This window comes from Rhynchophorus ferrugineus, unplaced genomic scaffold (genome assembly GCF_030347505.1).
Source record: "Rhynchophorus ferrugineus isolate W39M unplaced genomic scaffold, kcgeb_rfMv2 rfM11, whole genome shotgun sequence".
NCBI classification, from domain to species: Eukaryota; Metazoa; Arthropoda; class Insecta; order Coleoptera; family Curculionidae; genus Rhynchophorus; species Rhynchophorus ferrugineus.
In genome coordinates this window covers 15109003-15130822 of record NW_027472590.1, presented here as the reverse complement: position 1 = coordinate 15130822, position 21820 = coordinate 15109003, and the positions used below count along the sequence as shown (strand labels likewise).

Below are 21820 nucleotides of genomic sequence, written 5' to 3'. Positions count from 1 at the left end.
TCCAAGTGAATAACTAAGTAGTTAAATTTCAATTTTTATAACAGTTGTTCATGATTCCGTTATATCACAATTTCTTCTTCAATATGTCTGGTACAGTACATTCAAACCGAACCTGTTATTAAGCATTCCTGTTTCCACCATGACGAGCAATATATCTGAAATGAAATATGAATAAATGTCATAACCAATAAAAGTTGTTTAAACTAATAAAAAAAAATTTCTGTAAAGCCAGTTATCTTAACACTACTTTTATTATCGTATAGCCATGAGGGACCATCGGGTATATTGGTCCCATTTTGCAATATCCATGTCTCATCTAAATACACAAATTGAAATATCTAGTCTTCTTTGATTTTATTATATGTTTTAATAAAATTGTATTTCTTTAAAAGCAATGTCGTCTAGACGTTCTGTTAGACCTCCTCGTAGATTATCTTTACACCATTTCAATCCTATATCCCAACAGTGTAAGTTTTCTTATACTGAAAGCAAACTGTAAGTCTTTCCTTCTGAATATTCTGTTCATCTGTTTTACTCAAAAGTATATAGAACACCTTGTTAGTACTTTTAATATTTTATCCAAAAGATCATTATGGAATGTACAATTGAAGGGTTTTAAATTTACTTTTTTTAAACATTTAACAAAAATGAATAAAATAAGACATAGCTCAAAGACCTACTGACAGTATAATAAAACAATTTTGTTGGAGTCTGGGGCACGAGATATTGTCTATCGAATCAGTCTCAATTTGTGTGTTTACTGATTTATTCATAATTGTATTTCACACTTAATTTCTTTTTTCAAAGTTTTTACCAAATAACCTGAGATGTACACTACGGTACAACGTAAAACTTTGTTTGCTCTTATAGGGACATCTGAACTAGAGTTATAAATAGTTAGTAATAATATAGTTAGTTATATAGTATAATTAGTAAGAATGAGCAGAAGGGGGGATACTGGCTGAATGAATACAAACTTTACCATTAGCTTCTGTAGTTTCTTCAAATGTCGATGATACTTACTTCGAACACCCTGGTTGTGAGCCTGGAACGATGGAAATAGGCACTCCAATAAAGTAAGACAATTTAGAAATTAATGGTAACAATTATGAACAGAAGTGTGACTGAATCCTTCAATTTACCTTCTATATCATATTGATTTTGATCCACTTCCATTTATACATATTCTGGGCTCGTGGTATTATTTTTGCCATCACTAAATTGTTCACAAGTACTTAAAGGAAAGTTTAAAATGTATCATAAAAATGACTATGACAAACGCTGTAAAGATCATAAATCTGTTTCATGTTTAACCCAACCAGTTTAGGGTTTTTAATGTTTTCTACTCATTTCTTAAAGATCGCCGGGTACTTTTTTAACGGAAAGCCATAACGAATTTCCTCACTATCTGTGCATCCAGGCACACAACACTTCCTAGAACGAGAATGCATTTCAACTATCGACTTGTATATATTAACAAATTATTTTTGTAATGATTATTTAATAATATATACTTTATAAAAATCTAACCGCTCTGTTCTCTATATAGGGCACATTGAAAATGGCGTTCTAAATAAACAAACCGTAGAACGACATGAACCAATCAGATCCCGTCACGGACCTTAGCATAGCGAATAAAACAAATAATATATTAAAGGTAGCGACCTGTACATGTTGGACGCGAAACATTTCGGCAAAATTTCCTTTGAAGTTAAATCTGTATTTCTCTATGTCTATGGATACTTTTCAATCTTAGAGTTTCCCCTGAAATAATCATATTAAAGTATATTTATATTGAAATAACTACTAACTACTCACTGGTTTTATATATTTTATATATCTGATCTGTGATAGTGATAGAGCCAACATCAAATTAATCTTGATTCGTCACCCGCTTCGTAAATCCAAGATTATACTTTTAATTTTTTGAGATATTTCAGTGATCATGTCCATACTAACATTCAGTGCAACACGCTAAAAAATTCAATAAAAACCACAGTAACTTAATGTTTAACAGAAAAAATTTTCACATCTCTAACGAATTTTTCCGGCAGAGGTCTGGTCCATTATTTCGTTCCTGTTGTCTCCGGCTTCAGCAATCTCTATCAGAATAAGCAGCGATTTGCAATTTACCAAGACAAGCAAAGCGTTAAAACAACGCTTGCTGTCTATAACCTGCATTTATGATAATTAATATTTTAAATAATTTTACAATCGTTTGACAACCGTACAACTTTTGCAGCCTGATTCGGTTACATGTTCGAACTTATCAGACAGCCTTGTGCCTCTTCTTAAATAGAATGAAATGAGAAGGAAAATATTGTCTGATTCTAAAACGAATCTACAAAATTCAGACAGGGAATACAATAAACATCTTGATGACTTAAGTTCACTGCTATTTTGAATAGACTCTATATGTAATATTCATTAATTAGTAATTTAGTAGTAGCATAAAATAATTTAATAAAATAAATATGCAGCCTGTAATATTACACATTAAATATCCCCATAACCTCCAGTGGTGATAACATCTTTGATTGTTGTAATAAAATTGATAATACCAAATATAAACGCTGTAATATCTAATAGTTCGTCTATATCAATTTCGACCCATAACGTTATTGTGTTTAGTAATGCTCCTCTAAATCCCTGCTCCAGGTTTACGCACATTTAATCTGTCACTTTGAACTCGGATGGCAAATGATTGAGATATCATTGGGCATACTAAATACGTCGAGCGCCAATAAACGAGGGAGATCGAGATATTTCAGGCATCATATTAAAATAACGATCGATTATTGGCTCCCTACAGATATTACGTAAACAAGAATATATCACAGGAATCAAACCGCAGGAATATCTGGTAAATTATTCAAGTTTTTCAAGATTGCGAGGTATTATGGAAATTTCATTATTATACGTTATATTTCTCCAAAATAGTAATTATTATGTTAATAACACTAAAAGCAAAAGCTAGGATTCTATATGTTATAACAAGTCAATTGAAATGTCTGCGGCCTGACACATTGATGGCGGTACTGGAATTAAATCCATATGTTTTTTAGATAGCCCCAACCCTCAGAATGAATTTTAGCATTTTGAGTGAAACAACTTTTGTTATTGTGAAAAAATGAATAAAAAGGAATTTCGCGTGCTGATAAAATATTGCTCTTTGAAGGGAAAAATACACTTGAAGCAATAACTTGGCTTGATGCCGAGTTTTCGAACACAGCCCCAGGAAAATCAATCATCAAGGATTGGCATGCTAAGTTTAGACGTGGTGAAATGAGCACCGAATACGGTGAACTCAGTGGATACCCAGAAGAGGTTTTTGCAGACAAAAACATTTTAAAAATCCACAAAATGATTTTGAATTACCGTAAATTGAAATTGAGTGAAATAGCAGACACTCTAAAGATATCAACTGAACGTGTACATCAAATCATTCACGAATATTTGGGTATGAGAAAATTCTGTGCAAAGTGGGTGCCGCGTGAGCTCACTTTTGACCAAAAACAAAGACGAGTTGGTGATTCGGAGCAGTGTTTGAAGATGATTAAGCGTTATAAACCCGATTTTTAGCGTTGATTTGTTAGTCGCTGTTGATGGTCCTTTTTTTTCAAGGTAGTCAATGAAAATTATTCCATGTGCATCCCAAAATACAGCCATAACCTTACTAACGGACTGCTGCATTTTCCCACGCTTTGGAGCGTGTGAGCTCGGATGACTGTCGATTGGATTTCGGAGTGAAATGATGGAGCCATGTTTCATCCATTGTTACATAACATGTATCGATTTTTAGTGCATTTTCAGTTAAAGTAATATTTTAGTAGTTTTTAAAGTTATTTCATATGAAGTATTAGATTAAACTGTTTAACAAGTTTAGTCAACCTGTAAGAAAAACAGGATTTTACGGTTTGAAATGAGTGTCAAGTATATTATAATATTCTATATGATATTTTTGATATATTTTATATATAACTATCCTTTTTGCCAACGAAGTTTTATGGACTGTACCTTCAGTTTAACGTGGGCTCCGAACCATGGTCCTCGGCATTAAGCCTACCGACTGGCAAGTGACCAACTTAGAAATCATCCCAGGAGATATCCGATCTACCGGCCTGGTTACTGGCGTGACTGGAATCATTTTCCTTGTCGGATTTTTCACTCTTGCCTAGGGCAATCACAAATATTAAACCATCATAAACATAAATTTATCTCATATAACAACATGTTTTTTACGTTACAGGTATGGTTGTTCATGATGGCATAATGACATCGTACGAGACCAGCGTAATTGGAACCTACATTAGCGGCAAATATGCCCAGGTATTACAGAGCACCTCCCACGTGTTTAATTCACCGAAGGATCACGGTCGACAGAAAATCACACCGACGCAGAGCTTAAGAATCTTGAAAACGGCGGCGCCCTCTTTAAAAGGAAACAAGGTAGGTCGATTCCTCTGAACGGGGGGAGGGGGCAGCTGGCCGTATCCCAGAAAAACCCTTTCAAAATCATATTAATTGTCTGTTAGCTTTGAAAATATGCGAATCGAATAAATTATGGCTTCGATATACCCGGGGGGATTCTAATTAAGCCTCCTCCCATTATTACTCTCCCTTCATTATTCCGTGCTTTATTTTCTTTGTTATACGTTAATTAAACCATAATAATGTTGGCGTACAAATCGGCATTTGAAAAATTGATTTCGTCATTAGTTTTTTGTTGTTGAATGTTATTTCCACATTTCGGGATGTTCGCGGAGTATTTCATTATATCTTTGTGAATTTAGGACGCGAACTCAAATTGATATAAAATTGTACGGCTTCTTCGAGCGCTTTTCCAATCATGGTTGCAATTGCGCCCGTCTTTCGGTATCCGTTTTAATCGAATTTGTGTTCGTATTAGGGAATGCGCTTGAAAATACCTCATTAAATTTCCTTATTACGTCGTAGAAAATATTACGTGTTGTTATATAAGGAGAAATGATTTTGTTCAAGTTGCTTGCATTTGTACCTATATTCATTTTGGTTATTGGTTTTAAAAATATCTTAAGGAACCTTTACGTTGAGGAGACTTTTACAGGGCGATAATTTATTTTACTCTAACCAAACACTTAACGTCATCAATATTAATGTGAATGTAGACTTTGTAACCATTTGTAAAGCTTCCCTGAGCTCCGACAACGATATTTTCCACGCGCTACTATCGCGCCCTATCAACTTTTAAAGGCCCGTAATGATTAGTTTTAAAAATGTCTCAATCTTTATTGATATTCAAACTCAATAATTGACAACTATTATATAGCTGAAGTTCCACATTATCAGAACTATTGTATCGTTTTCAAAGTATACCAATCCTTAATGAAAATGCTTAAATCAACAAATAATCGAATTATCAAAACAATTTTTGAATTAAAATTTCGGAGTCGTTTTCAGTTCTCTCACCTCTGTGTCGTCTCTGGATTTAAATTGGGTGTTTTAAAGTTCTAATTTGGGTTTTAGAAAAATAATAATGTCATACCAAGTTAATATATTGGTTAGTTCGTTGATATATCTACCAGAAAATCGTCTTAAATGGGAATTTCAAGCGTTTTTTTCCTTCATATAATCTATGCTACACACATTTATTTCTTTCACGTATATCTAGTGATATTAGTTTAAATTGGAGACGTCAATGGGTGATTGATTATATTTTGCAACTGATAACATGTAGATTGAAAAGTCCCCGGCCTGAAACATAGACGGCGCTACTAGAATTAAATCCATATGTTTTTTAGTTAGTCCTAGCCCTCAAAAGATGCGTGTATAAATTTGACAGTTGTCAGATCATTAGTTTGTGAATTAATAGCATTTTGAACGAAGCAACTTTTGTTATTGTGAAGAAAATGGATAAAAAAAATGGAAATTTGCCGGTTGAAAAAATATTGCTTTTTGAAAGGAAAAAATACATTTGAAGCAAAAACTTGGCTTGACGCTGAGTTTCCGGACACTGCCCCAGGAGAATCAACCATCAAGGATTGGTATGGTAAATGTAGACGTGATGAAATGAGCACCGAAGACGGTGAACGCAGTGGATGCCCAAAAGAGGTTCTTACAGACAGACAAAAAAAATTCACAAAATAATTTTGAATGACCGTAAATTGAAACTGAATGAAATAGCAGACACTCTAAAGATATCAACTGACCGTGTATATCATATGATTTACGAATATTTGACAATGAGAAAGCTCTGTGATGATTCGGAGCAGTGTTTGAGGATTCTCAAGCGTAATGAACCCGAGTTTTTGCGTCTATATGTGACAATGGATGAAAGATGGCTCCATCATTTCATTCCAAAGTGTAATCGACAGATATTTTGCTTATTTTTCTTGAGGATAGAGGCATCAAGCGATTTAATTTCAAACAAATGGTTCCTGTTTTCGTCGCGTTGCAAAGTTGATTTGGAAAAATATGTAAATAAAAACGAAATACAGTTATACAATGATTCTCATGTTTTATCCATTTTAGCGTAAAATATTAAATAACATATAGAACCATCCTTGTCTATACAATAAAAAGTTTTAATAGGGAAGCGAATAGAAATGTGTCCGTTTTTGCTTCCTTGAAGATCCATTCACCAAGATCGACAATTTTAATTGACCTGTGTTATTTTTAGAAATCCCAACATTTGGAACCGACTCCGGCCGCTGCCATTCACGGAGATGTGTCCGTCGCCGCTTCGGAGGCCTTCAAGGGACAAAATTCAATAAAAACCACCAGGAAACCGGGAAAGAGAACTAAGAATCGACCGAAAGAAAATGGTACACCGGATCAGCGAGCAGATAAAGAACCGACAGGCCAGGGCAACTCGAAAAAATCGAGCAAGAACCGAACGTCATCGAGAAACTCGAAGTACGTATACTGTGGCGTTTGATAAGTTCCCTAGAAGATTAGATTTAGACCTTTGACGATTTATTGATAATTACTCCACGTTTAGTTAGCTCGAAACCAACCAAAAAAGAAACAAACACCGTACACGGTTATATGGGTTTACCTCCTACAAACAGTTGTACATAGATGCAAAAATTGATGTATATACAGCTAGTTTTTTTAATAATACAGCGAACCTAATTAATGAATACGTGATATTACTAGTGACTAGAAACACACATATAGTCTATTCAAAGTTTAGTTATACATGCGTCATCAAGGTATGTGATGTCTTATTTCCTGACGCAATTTGTAAATTCGTTTTAGAATCAGACAACATTTTGCTTCTCATTTTACTATAGTTAAAAAGAGACAAAATGCCAAATGTCAAAGCCAAACTGAACTAAAACTCAGAGTTGATTCAGCATCATTGCGACGTTTTGTCACATATTTCGAAGATGTATATACAAATAAACTTTGTACAGACTATACATATATTTTTATACCCAATAAAATGTCGCAGTGAAAAATCTTGAATGTTCTAAAGTTTTGTCGCCCACAGAATAATACGAAGAAATTGTCAATGGATGTGCATATCTAATGTAAAAAAATGCTTGTTCCCATGGATTATTATATATTAGAATAATTAACTATCAGTCATCATATTTCAGTACCTGTTAGTTGGGTTCTCAGTCATAAGGATTTAGCCTTCCATGTTTTCTGGCTATTTCTAAATTCCCATATACGTAATTAATGTTGACAACAACAGAAAATATTTGACAATGATTTTGGGTATTTATACTTTCTGGCACATCTCTATAAACTGATATCGGTTATTCATAAGAATTTGTATCTGTAATTATTATCATCATTCACCAGATATTAAGGGTTATAGCTAGATATAAGTTCCTTCGCTATGTGTTTTTGACACATAAGGATTTTTTCAGACAGGTCAGTTCAAGTTATTTCTGACAATTTGACTTAAAAGATTGTGGTTTCTCATTTGTCCCTCGTTAAATAGGACATAACATAACATAATCGAATTTTTAATTAATATTTTTACCAAGATTTTCAGTTTTCACACATTATGTGTAAAATGTATCTGAACATATTACAACTTTTAACATATTTTTCATAACAACATTTTTCTGTAACTGTTTGCCAGCAGCAGAGATTTTCATCTTCTATTATGGAAAAAAATGATCCACAAAGAGTTTCTTAATTTTTTTGTTTTATATGCCTTACAACTAATCCGAACAAATCAACATGTTAAACATGTATACATATTAATGGCATAGATCTTCTGAAGATTAGATTAACCTTGTTCTAATATGAACCAGCAGATCGATATATTCGTCCCAAATGTTCCTGACATTGCTAATCGTAGTATGCTATGCCATGATAGGATCTTGAAAAGCCTCAACATTGTTCTGCATTTTTTTTTATAAAATCAAGCCCTATATTCACCTGATATGCATTCTTGTGACTTATTTTGATACCTTATAATTGCAATGGAAGATTGTGTTAAGGTACTGCACCCCAAATGGGTTTGCTTGAAGAAGAATTGTTCTTGGAAATAAATTAATATTCAGTAAGAATAAGTTCTTTTGGTTATTTAATTATTTCAGATAATATTTATTCACAATATAAGTAAGACGGATGTATATATTTATACGACCTATATATTATTAAAAGTATATAAATATATTAATTACAATCAATATAGTTTCTAGATCAATCAGTTAATAATATCACAATGTAAATTGATTTATGAATTAGTCTGGTATTATTTATTCAGATATAATTAACAATACAGTTACGGTTTGCTTGGCTTTAGGTTGTTTCCAATTCTCAATTAATTATCTACGTTGCATAAGTTAATATTTTATTTAGTTTAACACAAAAAATACCTGATTCTGACACATTCCAGAACCGATTTTTTCTGGAACTGTATTTATATTTCTTTACGTAACTTTAACCTCCATTCTGTCCTTTTCCTAACTTATATAAACCGAACTACTGAATACTAATTGCTGGTTAACGAATTATCTAAGAACTATAATTTTCCTTTAATTCTGCTGAGGAAATGATTTTATTTTCAGTATATAGATTTAGAGTAGCATGAAAAAATAATTGAAATATTATTGTTTAAGATCTGATTATTTGTGTAAATAAGCAGCACAATCACCGCCACCAACAATCACAATATTTCAATTAGAGCTTCACTGTACATCATTCCGATTCACCCCGTATATTAGATATAGTTAGCATGTATATATAGTATCGTTGCTGCATGGCACTGACACAATAAACTAACACCTGTAAATAAATACAGACAACACACGTCTTCACAAAGACAGTCGAAATCTGGTCGGGGAAACCGAAAATCGTCAAAATCTTCCAAAACTACAACGCCTACGTCTGCACACAGTGAAGAATCCACTCCAGCGCCGGGTTCTTCCGGAAAAAGGTACAACGGAAACCGAAGAAAAACTAACAGGCCTTCGACGAACAGTCCCAGTGTATCTAGCGAAGACAAGAACAACAACGCCGGATTTAGTCGGAGAGGATATAAGCCCAAAGTACAAACGTCGAATGTTGAACCGAATTCAGCATCCACGACGTTGTACAAATTCAAATTAAACAGGTGAGTGAGCAATGCTTCTCAATTTACTAATTCATAGCAGTAGTTCATCGCTGACTATTAGTATTAACACTTTTTTCTCTTTAAAAAGCGAAAATTCATTATTTATATTATTATCGTATTAATGGGTTGGGAAAAGAAATTTCGTATATTTTCATAACTGTGTGTCCTTTCGTCAATATTTTTGAGAGTTTTTCTGACAAAATACTTATTATTCATAAAGGTTTTCACCTATTATTTATAAAGATTTGCCAAATTACCAGAACTCCAGATTTACAACACCAAGAGAGTTTTTAGTTTTTGCCTAAAGATATTATGAAAGGGCATGTTTTTCTGTTGATCAGTTCTGGACGCTTCTCGTCGTCTGCGACATCATGGAGGATCGATTAAATGAATAATGGATATATTCCTTCTAATAAAACAGTCAATGCACGCTATCAAAATATATTATGAAATCATTGCCGTATCAAATTTAAGTTTTAGTTTATTTTGACTCTGACAACATCTTGCTAATAATGTAAATAAAACAATGAAACAAAATAACGTTATCAAATATAATTAACTTTAATATTGTAGTACATCTAATGCATATATTTCCGAAGGGCTTAAACTACATTTAATTAAACAATCACAATAATTTTGTACGTTAGAGTTTGGTATTGTACTTAAATTTTTTCCACACCGCGTATGAGGCAGAGTACATTTTTTATGTACTGTTATATCCTGGATGCCTAGTCTACCTAATTGACAATTGTATACCCAAATAATGTATTTTACTTTCGTTAGAGAGCATATTTAACTTTTTATTGATTTTTTTTATTGACATTTTGATATCTTTGAATTTCTTCTGTTATTGCATATATATATTTTCCCTTATAAAATTAAAATTAATCACTATATTTTCCCTAATTCATTTGCCATATCTGCAAAAGAGTTAGTGTTAATTATCTACTCTAAATGCTAATTTAATACTCATGCATATTCTAAACAATTACACCAGTATCAATGCGCACAAACAATTTCATTCAGTTTATTTCACTATCAGAATCAATGTTCGAGTCAATTAACAAATTGTTAATTTCTAATCTACCGAACACTTGTTAACGATTCCATCTCTCTGAGAGAATTTATCCAAATGGATGGTGTTATCTAGTCAATGGTTCTTACTACATTTTGTTAGGCTTGATCTTGAATACAGTAAATTATATAACACACTACACATTTAACTTGTATTTAACTAGTGACAGGAGAATAACTCAGCTCCAAGAATAAAGCCATGCTGTTTCCACTATGAACAATGATAGATCTGTAACGAATTATTACAAAAAAAAAACATTATAAGTAACAAAACCTATGTTACTCTAACTTTTACTATTTTCCATCAAGTTTTGTTTTCTTTGCACCCTTTATTAGCGTTTTGGAAGAACAGAGTAATACTTCTTTCTGAAATATCCATGTTTCGTCTGGACACATTATTTGAAATTATAAATCTTCTTTAATTTTATTATATGTATTTAAAAATAGTATTCATATAAAAAATGTCTTACAGTTCTATTATATCTCTTCGTGGGTTATATTTACACCACTTAAATCATATGTTTCCTAACAGCGTATGAATGAGCTCCATATCCTAAAATTTCTATGCATACTTCCCAGACTAACAGTTTCATCTGAAATGGTTATGAATAATTTAATTTTATAAAATTTTTAATAATTGTGAAGACATATGAGAACGATGTCGACCAGTATTAACTAATCGAATTTTATAGACCGATTTGGTTACATGTTCGGAACGACCAGATGCCATTCAGTCTCTTTTTAACTAGAATAATGCTAATTATTAAATGATAAGGAAATATCCACTCCAAGTTTAAATGGTGTCGACATTGATGGCGTGCATTGTCTGTTTTATAGGAAGAACTATACAAGAGAATCCAATCAATGATTTAGCTATATTCAAGAAATTCATGATGAAAGAAATCTGTCCTAATTTCACCAAACTCTTCCTTCCATTAATGAAGATTCCGAAACCCTTTGTGAAGCCTCTCCAGGCTCCATAATATTTTAGATATATTACTGTTATAAATGATTCTTTGCTCATATACATTCGTTACAAAATAACTCGATTTCATTTCGCTTCAGCAGAAATTAATTAAAAGACACTCGGTCAATCATTTTTTTCCCGTGTAATTCAAATTAAATCCAAATATTAAGCTTCATTTTTGATTTTCTCTTAAAATGGTTCAGAATTCTTTTATAGTCGATGTTTTATTTCATAGCTATGTTACCAGGGCAAGCTTTATATTTAACATAAAAATATTTGAAAGTAAAAGAAATAAACCTTACATAGACTTATACTCCGCATTATATCCAATGTCATCTTTCATTAGCCCTTTAATATGGGTACTTTGAATAAGTATTACTAAACATATACAGTATTAAATCCACCTATGACGAAAAACCGAAATTGATTTTCCCTCAACCTTTTTCCTGAAAATAAACGTTTTGATTTAGTCAATTAAAGTCAAATACATTAGAATTTAGTCATAATCCTTTGTTTAATTTACTTATATCTGACTATATAAATATTGTTCTCGTATTTTTGATGGAGTCTCTACATTTTTTTTATCTGGAGTTGTCTAGGAAGAATAGAAAAGAGCTGTTCATGATGGCTCTAACACTAAAAGTAGACTGGGTATCATGGTTAATAATTCTTCAATTTTCTTTTTTATTTCCTATTTTATTTTTATTTAATAACAAATGGAACACAAGTGTGGATACAAAACCAATATCAATATTAGTAAGACATGACTTTGAAACGACATTAACAGAGGCTTAATGAAAATAAGTATACAACTATTGAATTTATAGATTTGGACCTTTTGATTCGAATATTGATGATAAGATGTATCAATTTATTAGCTCTTTTCCCAACAATGTATAAACGGTGGCCACTATACCTTACTATTCTTTTCTTACGATTTGTAGTTAGGAATTATTTTTGTACTGACCCTTTCTCGAATGGGATCCAAAGTAATGAATTGTCTTTCTCATCAAGCAAGACATTCTAGCTCAGTTTTTTAGGATGTGCTGCCTTAGTGTTAATACACTACTCTTGCGTATTTCCACAATTATCAATAGCAACAAGTACACGTTGCTTGGATTAATATTTATCTAATGGTTTTGATAGCTAATATATATTATATACAAAATTAAGGCCTACAAAACATGAAAAACTAATTTGGTAAACATGAGCCAGTAATAAATTTTCTACACTAGTCATAATCTCCTTACTTAACACCCTCTGATTATTACTAACTTTTTTAAAGGAATTTTTGAATTATTAGCCACCGTACCTATTATTCAATATTTAAATGTTTTTTATTATAATTGGATCAGAGAAATCTAATTTTTGTATTATCTGGGATCAAAAATGCTAAAACATTCTATTAAAGCAATAAAATATATTGAACTAGTATAAGATAATTATTACAACATCAATATATTAAATTGCATCTCAGACATGTTATAAAACCAGTAAAGTAATATAATTTCAGTAATTAAGCTATGACATTTAAAATTTTCACAGCTGATTTGTAGCTACATAACATTTCAGCCATCATCATCAAATTCTACCTGACATTTGGCTTCAGCTTCAAAATTGCTTAACAAAATTAGTAACATAGGGCAGTTGGTTACATTGATATGAAATAATTTAATATATAATTTCAACAGAATATTGTTCAAGTAAATTTTTCAAAATATAAGGCAAACTTCATTATGGTACGTATTATTTATAATAAGTTAAATAGTTTAAATACTCTGTTTTTATTATAACGACACGTATTTCTTAAAATATATTACACTGTTATATACAAAAAAGTTATTTTTTAGTGAATTCTATGATTCCATAGTTCCTATAAGAGAAACAAACTTAAGAACTAGTTAAATTAAATATTAAAGGCTTGTTTTTTTGTGCTCTATTTTGGTGTTTAGGTTCTATTTTTATCTTTTTTCATTTAGTTAATTGACTCGTTTTTTACTAGACATTGTTATCACAACTTCGACAATATTCTGTCCATTCCATATAGAAAATTGTATCTTATCTTTTGACAGCTTTTGATTTCCACGTTGGAAAAAACGATATGTTTTTTGTGTATATAAATATGACCCAAAAAATAGAATATATATATATTATATAGATTCTGCTTTTTCAAAGACGATTTTTCTCTCGCAATTCAAAAACGGTTGTCGCTAAGTAGCAGCTTCATGAATATCCCGTACATAAGTTTAAATGTCTCACTCTTCCACACAACATTCATCTATTACTATATTACTATAAGATTACAGATATTATTATGATTTAATCAAGCTGCGTCATTTTCTTTGTGTTTGACAGCCATTGAGAGAAGAGCAGCTCTCCAATTTAACCAAAAATGGAAAAATCTAATATTTGTGTGCATATTGAGCATTATTTTAAGTATAAGATTCTCACCGAAACAAATCAAAGGCTTCAACGATTACGAAGATATTCGTTTACTGAGTTAACTCGTTGTCGTACCGGCACAAGTGATGCTGAACATTAAGATTGAGCAGGTACGTCACATTTGGCCTGAATATTTGGGTAAGAAAGAGTTATCTGGGGCATTTCCCACACTTGGCCATAATCGTAACTGTTTGACCTCTTTAAAAGAGTATCTGGCAAGGCTCAGCCACAATCCTAACGTATTATTAAAGCATTTAGGAACACGATTTCTTCAGAAAGCAACAAACAATACAATGGGTTTCTTCGGGCGAATGCGCATTCACATAAAATATCTAAAAACGAATGAAAACATCATCGGCAAATACTATTCACAGCTTTTAACCTCAAAACAAAACTGAGATGACCACAAGAAAAAGCATTGTTACATCAAAACAATCTACTGGGGCACACTCATGTAGTCACCATAAAAATCCATAAATTAGTCTGCGAATTGCTATGCTATATTCACCAGAATTAGCCCTCTGCGACTATTTCCTGTTTCAAAACATGAAGAACTAGCTGGGTGCAATGAGCTTTGTGTCGAATTAGGCGATAAAAGCTAAAACAAATTTATTTTGAAGGCTTGAGGTTTGAAAAGTCAATAGTTGGTATAATAATTATGAATACTTTCCTTTAATTATATTATATAACTTATAATTATAAATATATTTTTCTAAATTGTAAAAAAAATTAATTATCTGATTGTGTTCGTTATAGTTCAACATAAATTCTAAAGTCAAATAACAATTTCTAAATTGTTTTATTCATATATTCTCTGTTTTAATATATAAATATGTATTACTTCATTTGTTATTCCATATTTATATTTATAATGTAAAAGAAAAGAAAGATCATATATACATAGATTTGATGCTCTGAAGTTGTTACAGTCTAAAAATAATCTTATGACACTCTTATTATAATGTTCAGTGGTATAATAATTTATATTAACTCATCAATACTCTGCTGATTATTGAACTAATAGAAATTAGGTGTAATTAAATGCAATTCGAGGAAGATTAGTGGCTGTTAAATTGATAAAATATTGTCATACCAAGTTTTAGTAGTACAACATATTTTGTTAATTTATTTTGCTCTATTAAAAGAGAAACGTTATTAAATTAATAAATCGTGATCGAATTTCGACTACTATGCTATCACTGGTATTCATTAAAAAGCACTTTATTTCTTTTACAAATGGGTTTTTTTTTCGAATTAAATGAGTAGAAAATTTTTCTTGTCTGATTGTCTTGTTGTGAATGAGTTATTTAGGCGACTATCCAGTAAATGTTCTAATTAAAACGAAAACAAATTTAATACAAGGGAAGTTTAAGGGTTTTCCTAGATAAATCCGACGGCTTAGCACTATAAAATCAAACAAGTGAAGAACCAAACTGCCAGAGCATGGCGGTTACGCGCATATTATTAAATTTGAACCTTTACACATCCCTTAACAGTACACGGATAAAGTAGCCATAATACGCTATAGATCTGAATTATCAGGGTGTAAAGTTAGGACACACACATCGGACAGTTGAATGGATCCCACACAGTAACAGTTCTATTGAGAATCATGGGATTAAGCTCGCGTTCATTTACAGAACGTTTATTGATCGAGCTCACAGATCAATCTTAGCTCGGACAGTGCAATAGTCCCGGGTTTCGCTGTGAAAATTTAGATAAGCTCCATAAATGACTGAATAATAACGGACCGGGAGGAGATATCCGATTGAGGGTTTTCCTAGAGTTATTAAAAGGAAATAGAATAAATATATTGCGTCAATAATATTCTGAATATTCTAACATTATATATGTTTCTCAACAATATGTTGCTGCAAATATGCTTTCTAAAAAGAAAGAAATAGGATATGTACTTATGATTCCAAATATTGTCCATCCATGAAATGATACTAGCCAATTAGTCCATTGTATTTTGATGAGTTCTTCTTCAGTGTAAAACAAATTGTTGAGAAAAATTGGTACTATATATTTTAATAAAAATATTGTATATCGTTTCCTACAACAATTTTCAACCCATTCAATAAGACAGTAAACTCATGTAATATAAAGTGATGACAGTTTTAGTTTGATGGTTTTCACACATAACAAAATTCTAATCTAAATAAAATAAAGAAACAAAAATTAATTAAAATGTTACCAAATATAGTTTATTTTAACATTACGGTACATCTATTTTATATATTATCTAAGGAGTTAAAATGCAATTAATTATACAGGTATAATAACTTGTAGGTTAGGGTTGTGTTTTATTATTTTAACTCTTTTCCGCTTCAACTATGAAGTGGAGTTCCTTGTTCGTTTTTTTATGTAGTGGTATTCCCTGAAGGGCTAATTATTGTATGTATAAGTATTGTATTTTACTTTCATTATAGAGCATATTAACCAGTTACATTTAGTTCTTGTTTCTTTCGGTGCAGTATTTCCATAAAAAAGTCATTTTTATATCACAATATTTCTCCTTAGTTTGTTATTTTACTACCTGTCTCCATCTTTCTTTATCAAACTAAAGTTAATCACTGCATTATCCTTAATGCATTTCCCATATCTACAAATTAGTTGGTATTCTTTTTCTCCTCCTACATTTTAACCAAATGCTCATGTATATTATGAAAATTTCCACACATAGCCGTGCACATAAATCTTTCACATTCTACAGTAAGATTTCCTACAGTTATGGTATATTAATTATATACTAGCCCTTACTCAAGTGTCAGCACTAAATCATAATCCCAGTTTCAGAAAGTTCTATCATATTCTGTCACTGCCACCTTCGGAATTGCTATTCAAGTGATTAACTAAGCTGTTAATTTCGGATCTAACACCTATTTACGATTCCACCATTAGTCAATTTCTTATGCAGTTGGGTTGATCGAGTTCCTCAAAACCGAAGCTGTTGTTGTAAACAATGATTCTTTCCATTTATCCAGAAGATTCTTGCTTTCTCGGTCTGTATGTTTATTGTTAAGAAAATTAGTGCTTAATTATTTGCCATATCCCATATAAATTCAGTTGTATGGAATATGTATTGATAATGAGGTTCTTGATGATAGTCAGTAATTCGGAGGAAAACGGTAATTGTGCGACTGGAACAAAATCATTCCTGTTTCTAGCATCAATCAACATCAATTATTAATTAATTTTAGGGCTAGACAATACTAGGCAACTTAGTATCTAACAGTATCAACGCTCACCTTTCAACGCATTCTACTGACAACAGGGGACCTCCATTATTTTATTCCTGTTTGAAGTAATAGGTTAGAGAGGCAATATGTTTCTGATTCTTATTTCAAGAGGGGGCCCTATTATCTCGCTACTGTGAACTACGCGAAGTAACTGATTGAAGATATTTTTATATAATATTTTTAATCAGACTTTTTATAAATATTGTTTAACTATGCAAGCTCCCTCAAATTCCGTCCAGAGTTGGACCAGTTTAATACGTTTTTCCCACTTAAGACCAACTGGACCAATATAAGGAAGAGACACTTAAGCCCCTCATTAATCTTCCAGAGGATATGTAAACGATTAATGATTGTGATCCCAGATGCAAAATGTAGAATCACTAATATACCACCATGGCAGTTCTCAAGAATACACATAGACCTGTCTATGAAGGTTCTGAATAAGGAAACAAATGGTTCTTCTACAATAAAAAACTTCTTTAGACAAATGATCGAAGAGAACTATTGAAATCATTTTATCATCTACACTGATGGTTCAAAACGTGAGAACTTTGTTGGTGCTGCTTATACGTTTAGTCTATTCGAGAGACACTATTGGCTTCCATCATTGACTAGCATTTTCACCGCGGAGCTGCTGGCTATATATATGGCCCTATCTGCCTTGGAATAATCACAGATTAGCGAATCCATACTAGTAGTATTCTATAAGTTCCCTAGAGAGTTTAGGATCGGTAAGGACAGTCCGCGCTCTGGTCACATACATCAGAGAGATACAGACAAAGTTACAATTTAGGGGTGTAAGAATAATATACCTCCGGATCCCCTCCCATAAAGGAATATCTGGAAATGAAAGAGCCGATCATCTGGCAAATAGGGAAGAGGAGTCGATCAAGTTAAACGAATTGTTTAGCCAAAAAGATGCCAAAGTCTATATGAAGGGCCTAAATAGGCAATTGACCCAATTAGAATGGGACCTTCTCATAAAAAACAATATATTATGGGAAATCAAGAGGATTTTTTATCAATCTCTAGACCATAATAACATGAGTAGACGCAAGTCAAGCGTCCTTGCACGACGGCGAATGGGGCACTGTAAACTGACACCTGAATATTTGTTGAAGGGACAGAGCTAAAACCATAGACCTACTTCAACACCTGTAACATACATTTATTACTGTGCAATTGAAAAAATTTATTGTATATATTCTACTGTTTATTATCCACTGTGAAGTATTTTAAGCTGTTAATGTTTATATAATGTATTATAATTCACCCTAAATAGCCCAAGAGGCTGACGGGTTTAAATAAATAAATAAATATTGTTTAAAAGAAATTTTATTTGTTACAAATTTTTGAAAAGAAGCGTCAAGAGAAGGTTTGCCGTTTTATAACTCCTGATTAGTATAATTAATGTTTTTTATAATTTTGCAGATATATACCGACCGGTATCAAAGTAAATCGAATCTCATATATCGATTCCATTACATGTTCGATCACATCAGACTTTATTGTGTTTCTTTTTAACTAAAGTAATTCTAATTATTAAAATGAGTAAGAAAAATCTGCCCCCCTCCCCCCCAGTGTTTTCACCCAAAATCGATACTGCCGATTTCTTATTCGTTGTTTTTCTTAACGTTGGAAACAAAGCAATCCCGTAATGGTTGAATTTAAAAATGCCGTTGGATAGATGCTGACGAAATGGAACCGTTGCCATATTTTTCGAACGAAGTGCAACGCAGAAGGTTTTTTTCTGTATGCATTTTCCCGTTTCGCATTTCATCGGACACTGAAGCAAATTATCTGGAAAATTCATGAATAATTGACTAGCAAATATAGTCAATTGGGGGGCGGTGAGAAACGGCAATTCACAATTCTGAACAAATTAACATCAAAGTTGGTTCATTAACAATTTCATATTGATGTTTTAATGACAGTCTGTACCAACTAGATTTTCTTTTATTAATTACATCTCACATTATGATACACTTAGTACAATATTAATTTACAAATTAATATATTATCACTGTTCTGTTGTACTTGCATTACTACACAAGTAAGGCAAATACGGCGTATGTAACAGGTCAATTGAAAGGTCCTTGGCCTGACATATAGATAGCGCTACTAGAATTTAATCCATATGTGTTTTAGTTAGCAGTAATCCTCAAAAAACTAAACAAATTGAACTAGTTCTCTCTTCGTCGATGGAGATGTTCATGGGTAGCTCTCGTAGCAAACTGCCGTTGGAGCCCCTTTATTTGTTGCTAATTCACTGTGCGAACTGATGACTCACGGCTGACTATCTCAGCTAGACTTTCTTGCGAATTAATGAAACGCCTTACTTTACACTACTTCAATTATTTGCACCATTTACAATTTAAGTTTACCTAGGCGATATTTTATAGATATAATTCTTTTAGTTTTACAGTTTATTTTAAATTAAATCTTGCTGGAAACAAATTTATAGATTTAAACTCATTAGTTGAAATAAAAGCAAACGAGGATTCTAAAAACAGACGATGTACATTGTAGTTTCAATACAAATGCGCTTTTTTAACTCGCCTCGGACAGTTGCACTTTTATCAACGCCATTTTCATCATCGCAACATTAGAGAATTATGTCCTTTTACACAGCTTTCATTACTTTTCCAGTTTCCATTAGGAAACAAAGCAATCCCCGTAAAGGTCGAATTTAAAAATGCCGTTGGATAGATGCTGACGAAATGGAACCGTTGCCATATTTTTCGAACGAAGTGCAACGCAGAAGGTTTTTTTCGGTATGCATTTTCCCGTTTCGCGTTTCATCGGACACTGAAGCAAATTATCTGGAAAAATCATGAATAATTGACTCGCAAATATAGTCAATTGGAGGGCGGTGAGCAACGACAATTCGCAATTCTGAACAAATTAACGTCAAAGTTGGTTCGTTAACAATTTCATATTGATGTTTTAAAGACAGTCTGTACCGACTAGTTTTTTTGTTATTAATTACATCTCACATTAGATACTCTTGGTACAATATTAATTTACAAATTAATATATTACCACTGGTTTGTTGTATTTGCATTAATACATAAGTAAGACGAGTACGGATTTAATACATTAGTATGTAACAGGTCAATTGAAAGGTCCCTGGCCTGACACATAGATAGCGTTACTAGAATTTAATCCATATGTCTTTTAGTTAGCAGTAATCCTCAAAAAACTAAACAAATTGAACTAGTTCTCTCTTCGTCGTTGGATATGTTCTTGAGTAACTCTCGTAGCAAACTGCCGTTGGAGCCCCTTTAATTATTGCTAATTCACTATGCGAACGTGAGCCATCACGGCTTACTTTACACTAATTACAATTTAAGTGAAGCTGAGCAATCTTTTATAGATATATAATTCTTTTAGTTTTAGAGCCAATGAATTTAAGTGAAAAAGTGAAAGAGGGTCAGAACACCTCGGCTCGTCTTTTAAAGTGGCATGTATGCCACGCCTACTCCCAAAATATACTATATTTGCCAATCACCCTCTCTTCCAACCATTGGCCAATTCTGGGGGTTTTTCTATATTCCTATATAAAAGGTTAATTGAAAAATCCCCTTCCTACCATAGTAAAGCACATTTTTTTGGCAAAATTAGTTCTCTTCAAGGGTGATACACTGATTATAGTGACCCTCCAACTTTTCCGTACCATTTTTCTAGTACGATTTGTCCTTTGCTTCAAAATAAGCGTCAGTTTCGGCAATCACCTATTCATTCGACCAAAATTTCTTCCGATCAAGCATTCTTTTGAGATCTGAGAACAGAAAATAGTCGCTGAGGGCCAGATTTAGAGAATACGGTGGATGAGGAAGTTATTAGAAGTCCAATTCATGGGTTTTTGCCATCGTTTTCACTGACTTGTGACATGGTGCATTGTCTTGGTGAAGCAGCACTTTCTTTTTCTTCAAAGGCTGCCGTTTTTCACCGATGTAATAGTCACTGTTGATTGTCCTGCCTTTGTCAAGGTAGTCAATGAAAATTATTTCATGCGCATCCCAAAATAGAGACGCCATAACCATGCCAGCCGACTGTTGTATTTTCCCACGCTTTCGAGCTGGTTCATGTGCAGTCCACTCGGATGACTGTCGATTGGACTTCGGAAGGAAATGATGGAGCCATGTTTCATCCATTGTCACATATCTATGCAAAAACTCGGGTTTATTACGCTTGATCATCTTCAAACACTGCTCCGAATCATCAACTCGTCATTGTTTTTGGTCAAAAGTGAGCTCGCGCGGCACCCACTTTGCACAGAACTTTCTCATGCCCAAATATTCGTGAATGATATGATATACACGTTGTGGATTTTATTAATGTCGTTAGCGTTTCATCGGTAACAACCTTTTTTGGGCACCCACTGCGTTCACTGTCTTCGGTGTTTATTTCACCACATCTAAATTTACTATACCAACCCTTGATGGTTGATTTTCCTGGGGCAGTGTCCGGAAACTCGGCATTAAGCCAAGTTTTTGCTTCAACTGTATTTTTCCCGTCAAAAAGCAATATTTT

The 21820-nt window shown here is 32.6% G+C and overlaps 1 protein-coding gene across 22 annotated transcripts in view; it reads left to right on the top strand.

Annotated features, from left to right (window-relative positions):
• The window catches only part of LOC143204875 (uncharacterized), a 347752-nt gene that overhangs the window by 308858 nt on the left and 17074 nt on the right, over positions 1-21820 (top strand). For 11 of the 22 annotated variants that reach the window (XM_076417771.1, XM_076417770.1, XM_076417766.1 and 8 more), the window contains 3 exons: positions 4250-4449; positions 6659-6894; positions 9248-9559. In XM_076417771.1, the coding sequence (XP_076273886.1) occupies positions 4250-4449; positions 6659-6894; positions 9248-9559 (748 nt within the window). The remainder of the gene's footprint in view (positions 1-4249; positions 4450-6658; positions 6895-9247; positions 9560-21820) is intronic. The other 11 variants (XM_076417782.1, XM_076417777.1, XM_076417780.1 and 8 more) reach the window with 2 other exon arrangements.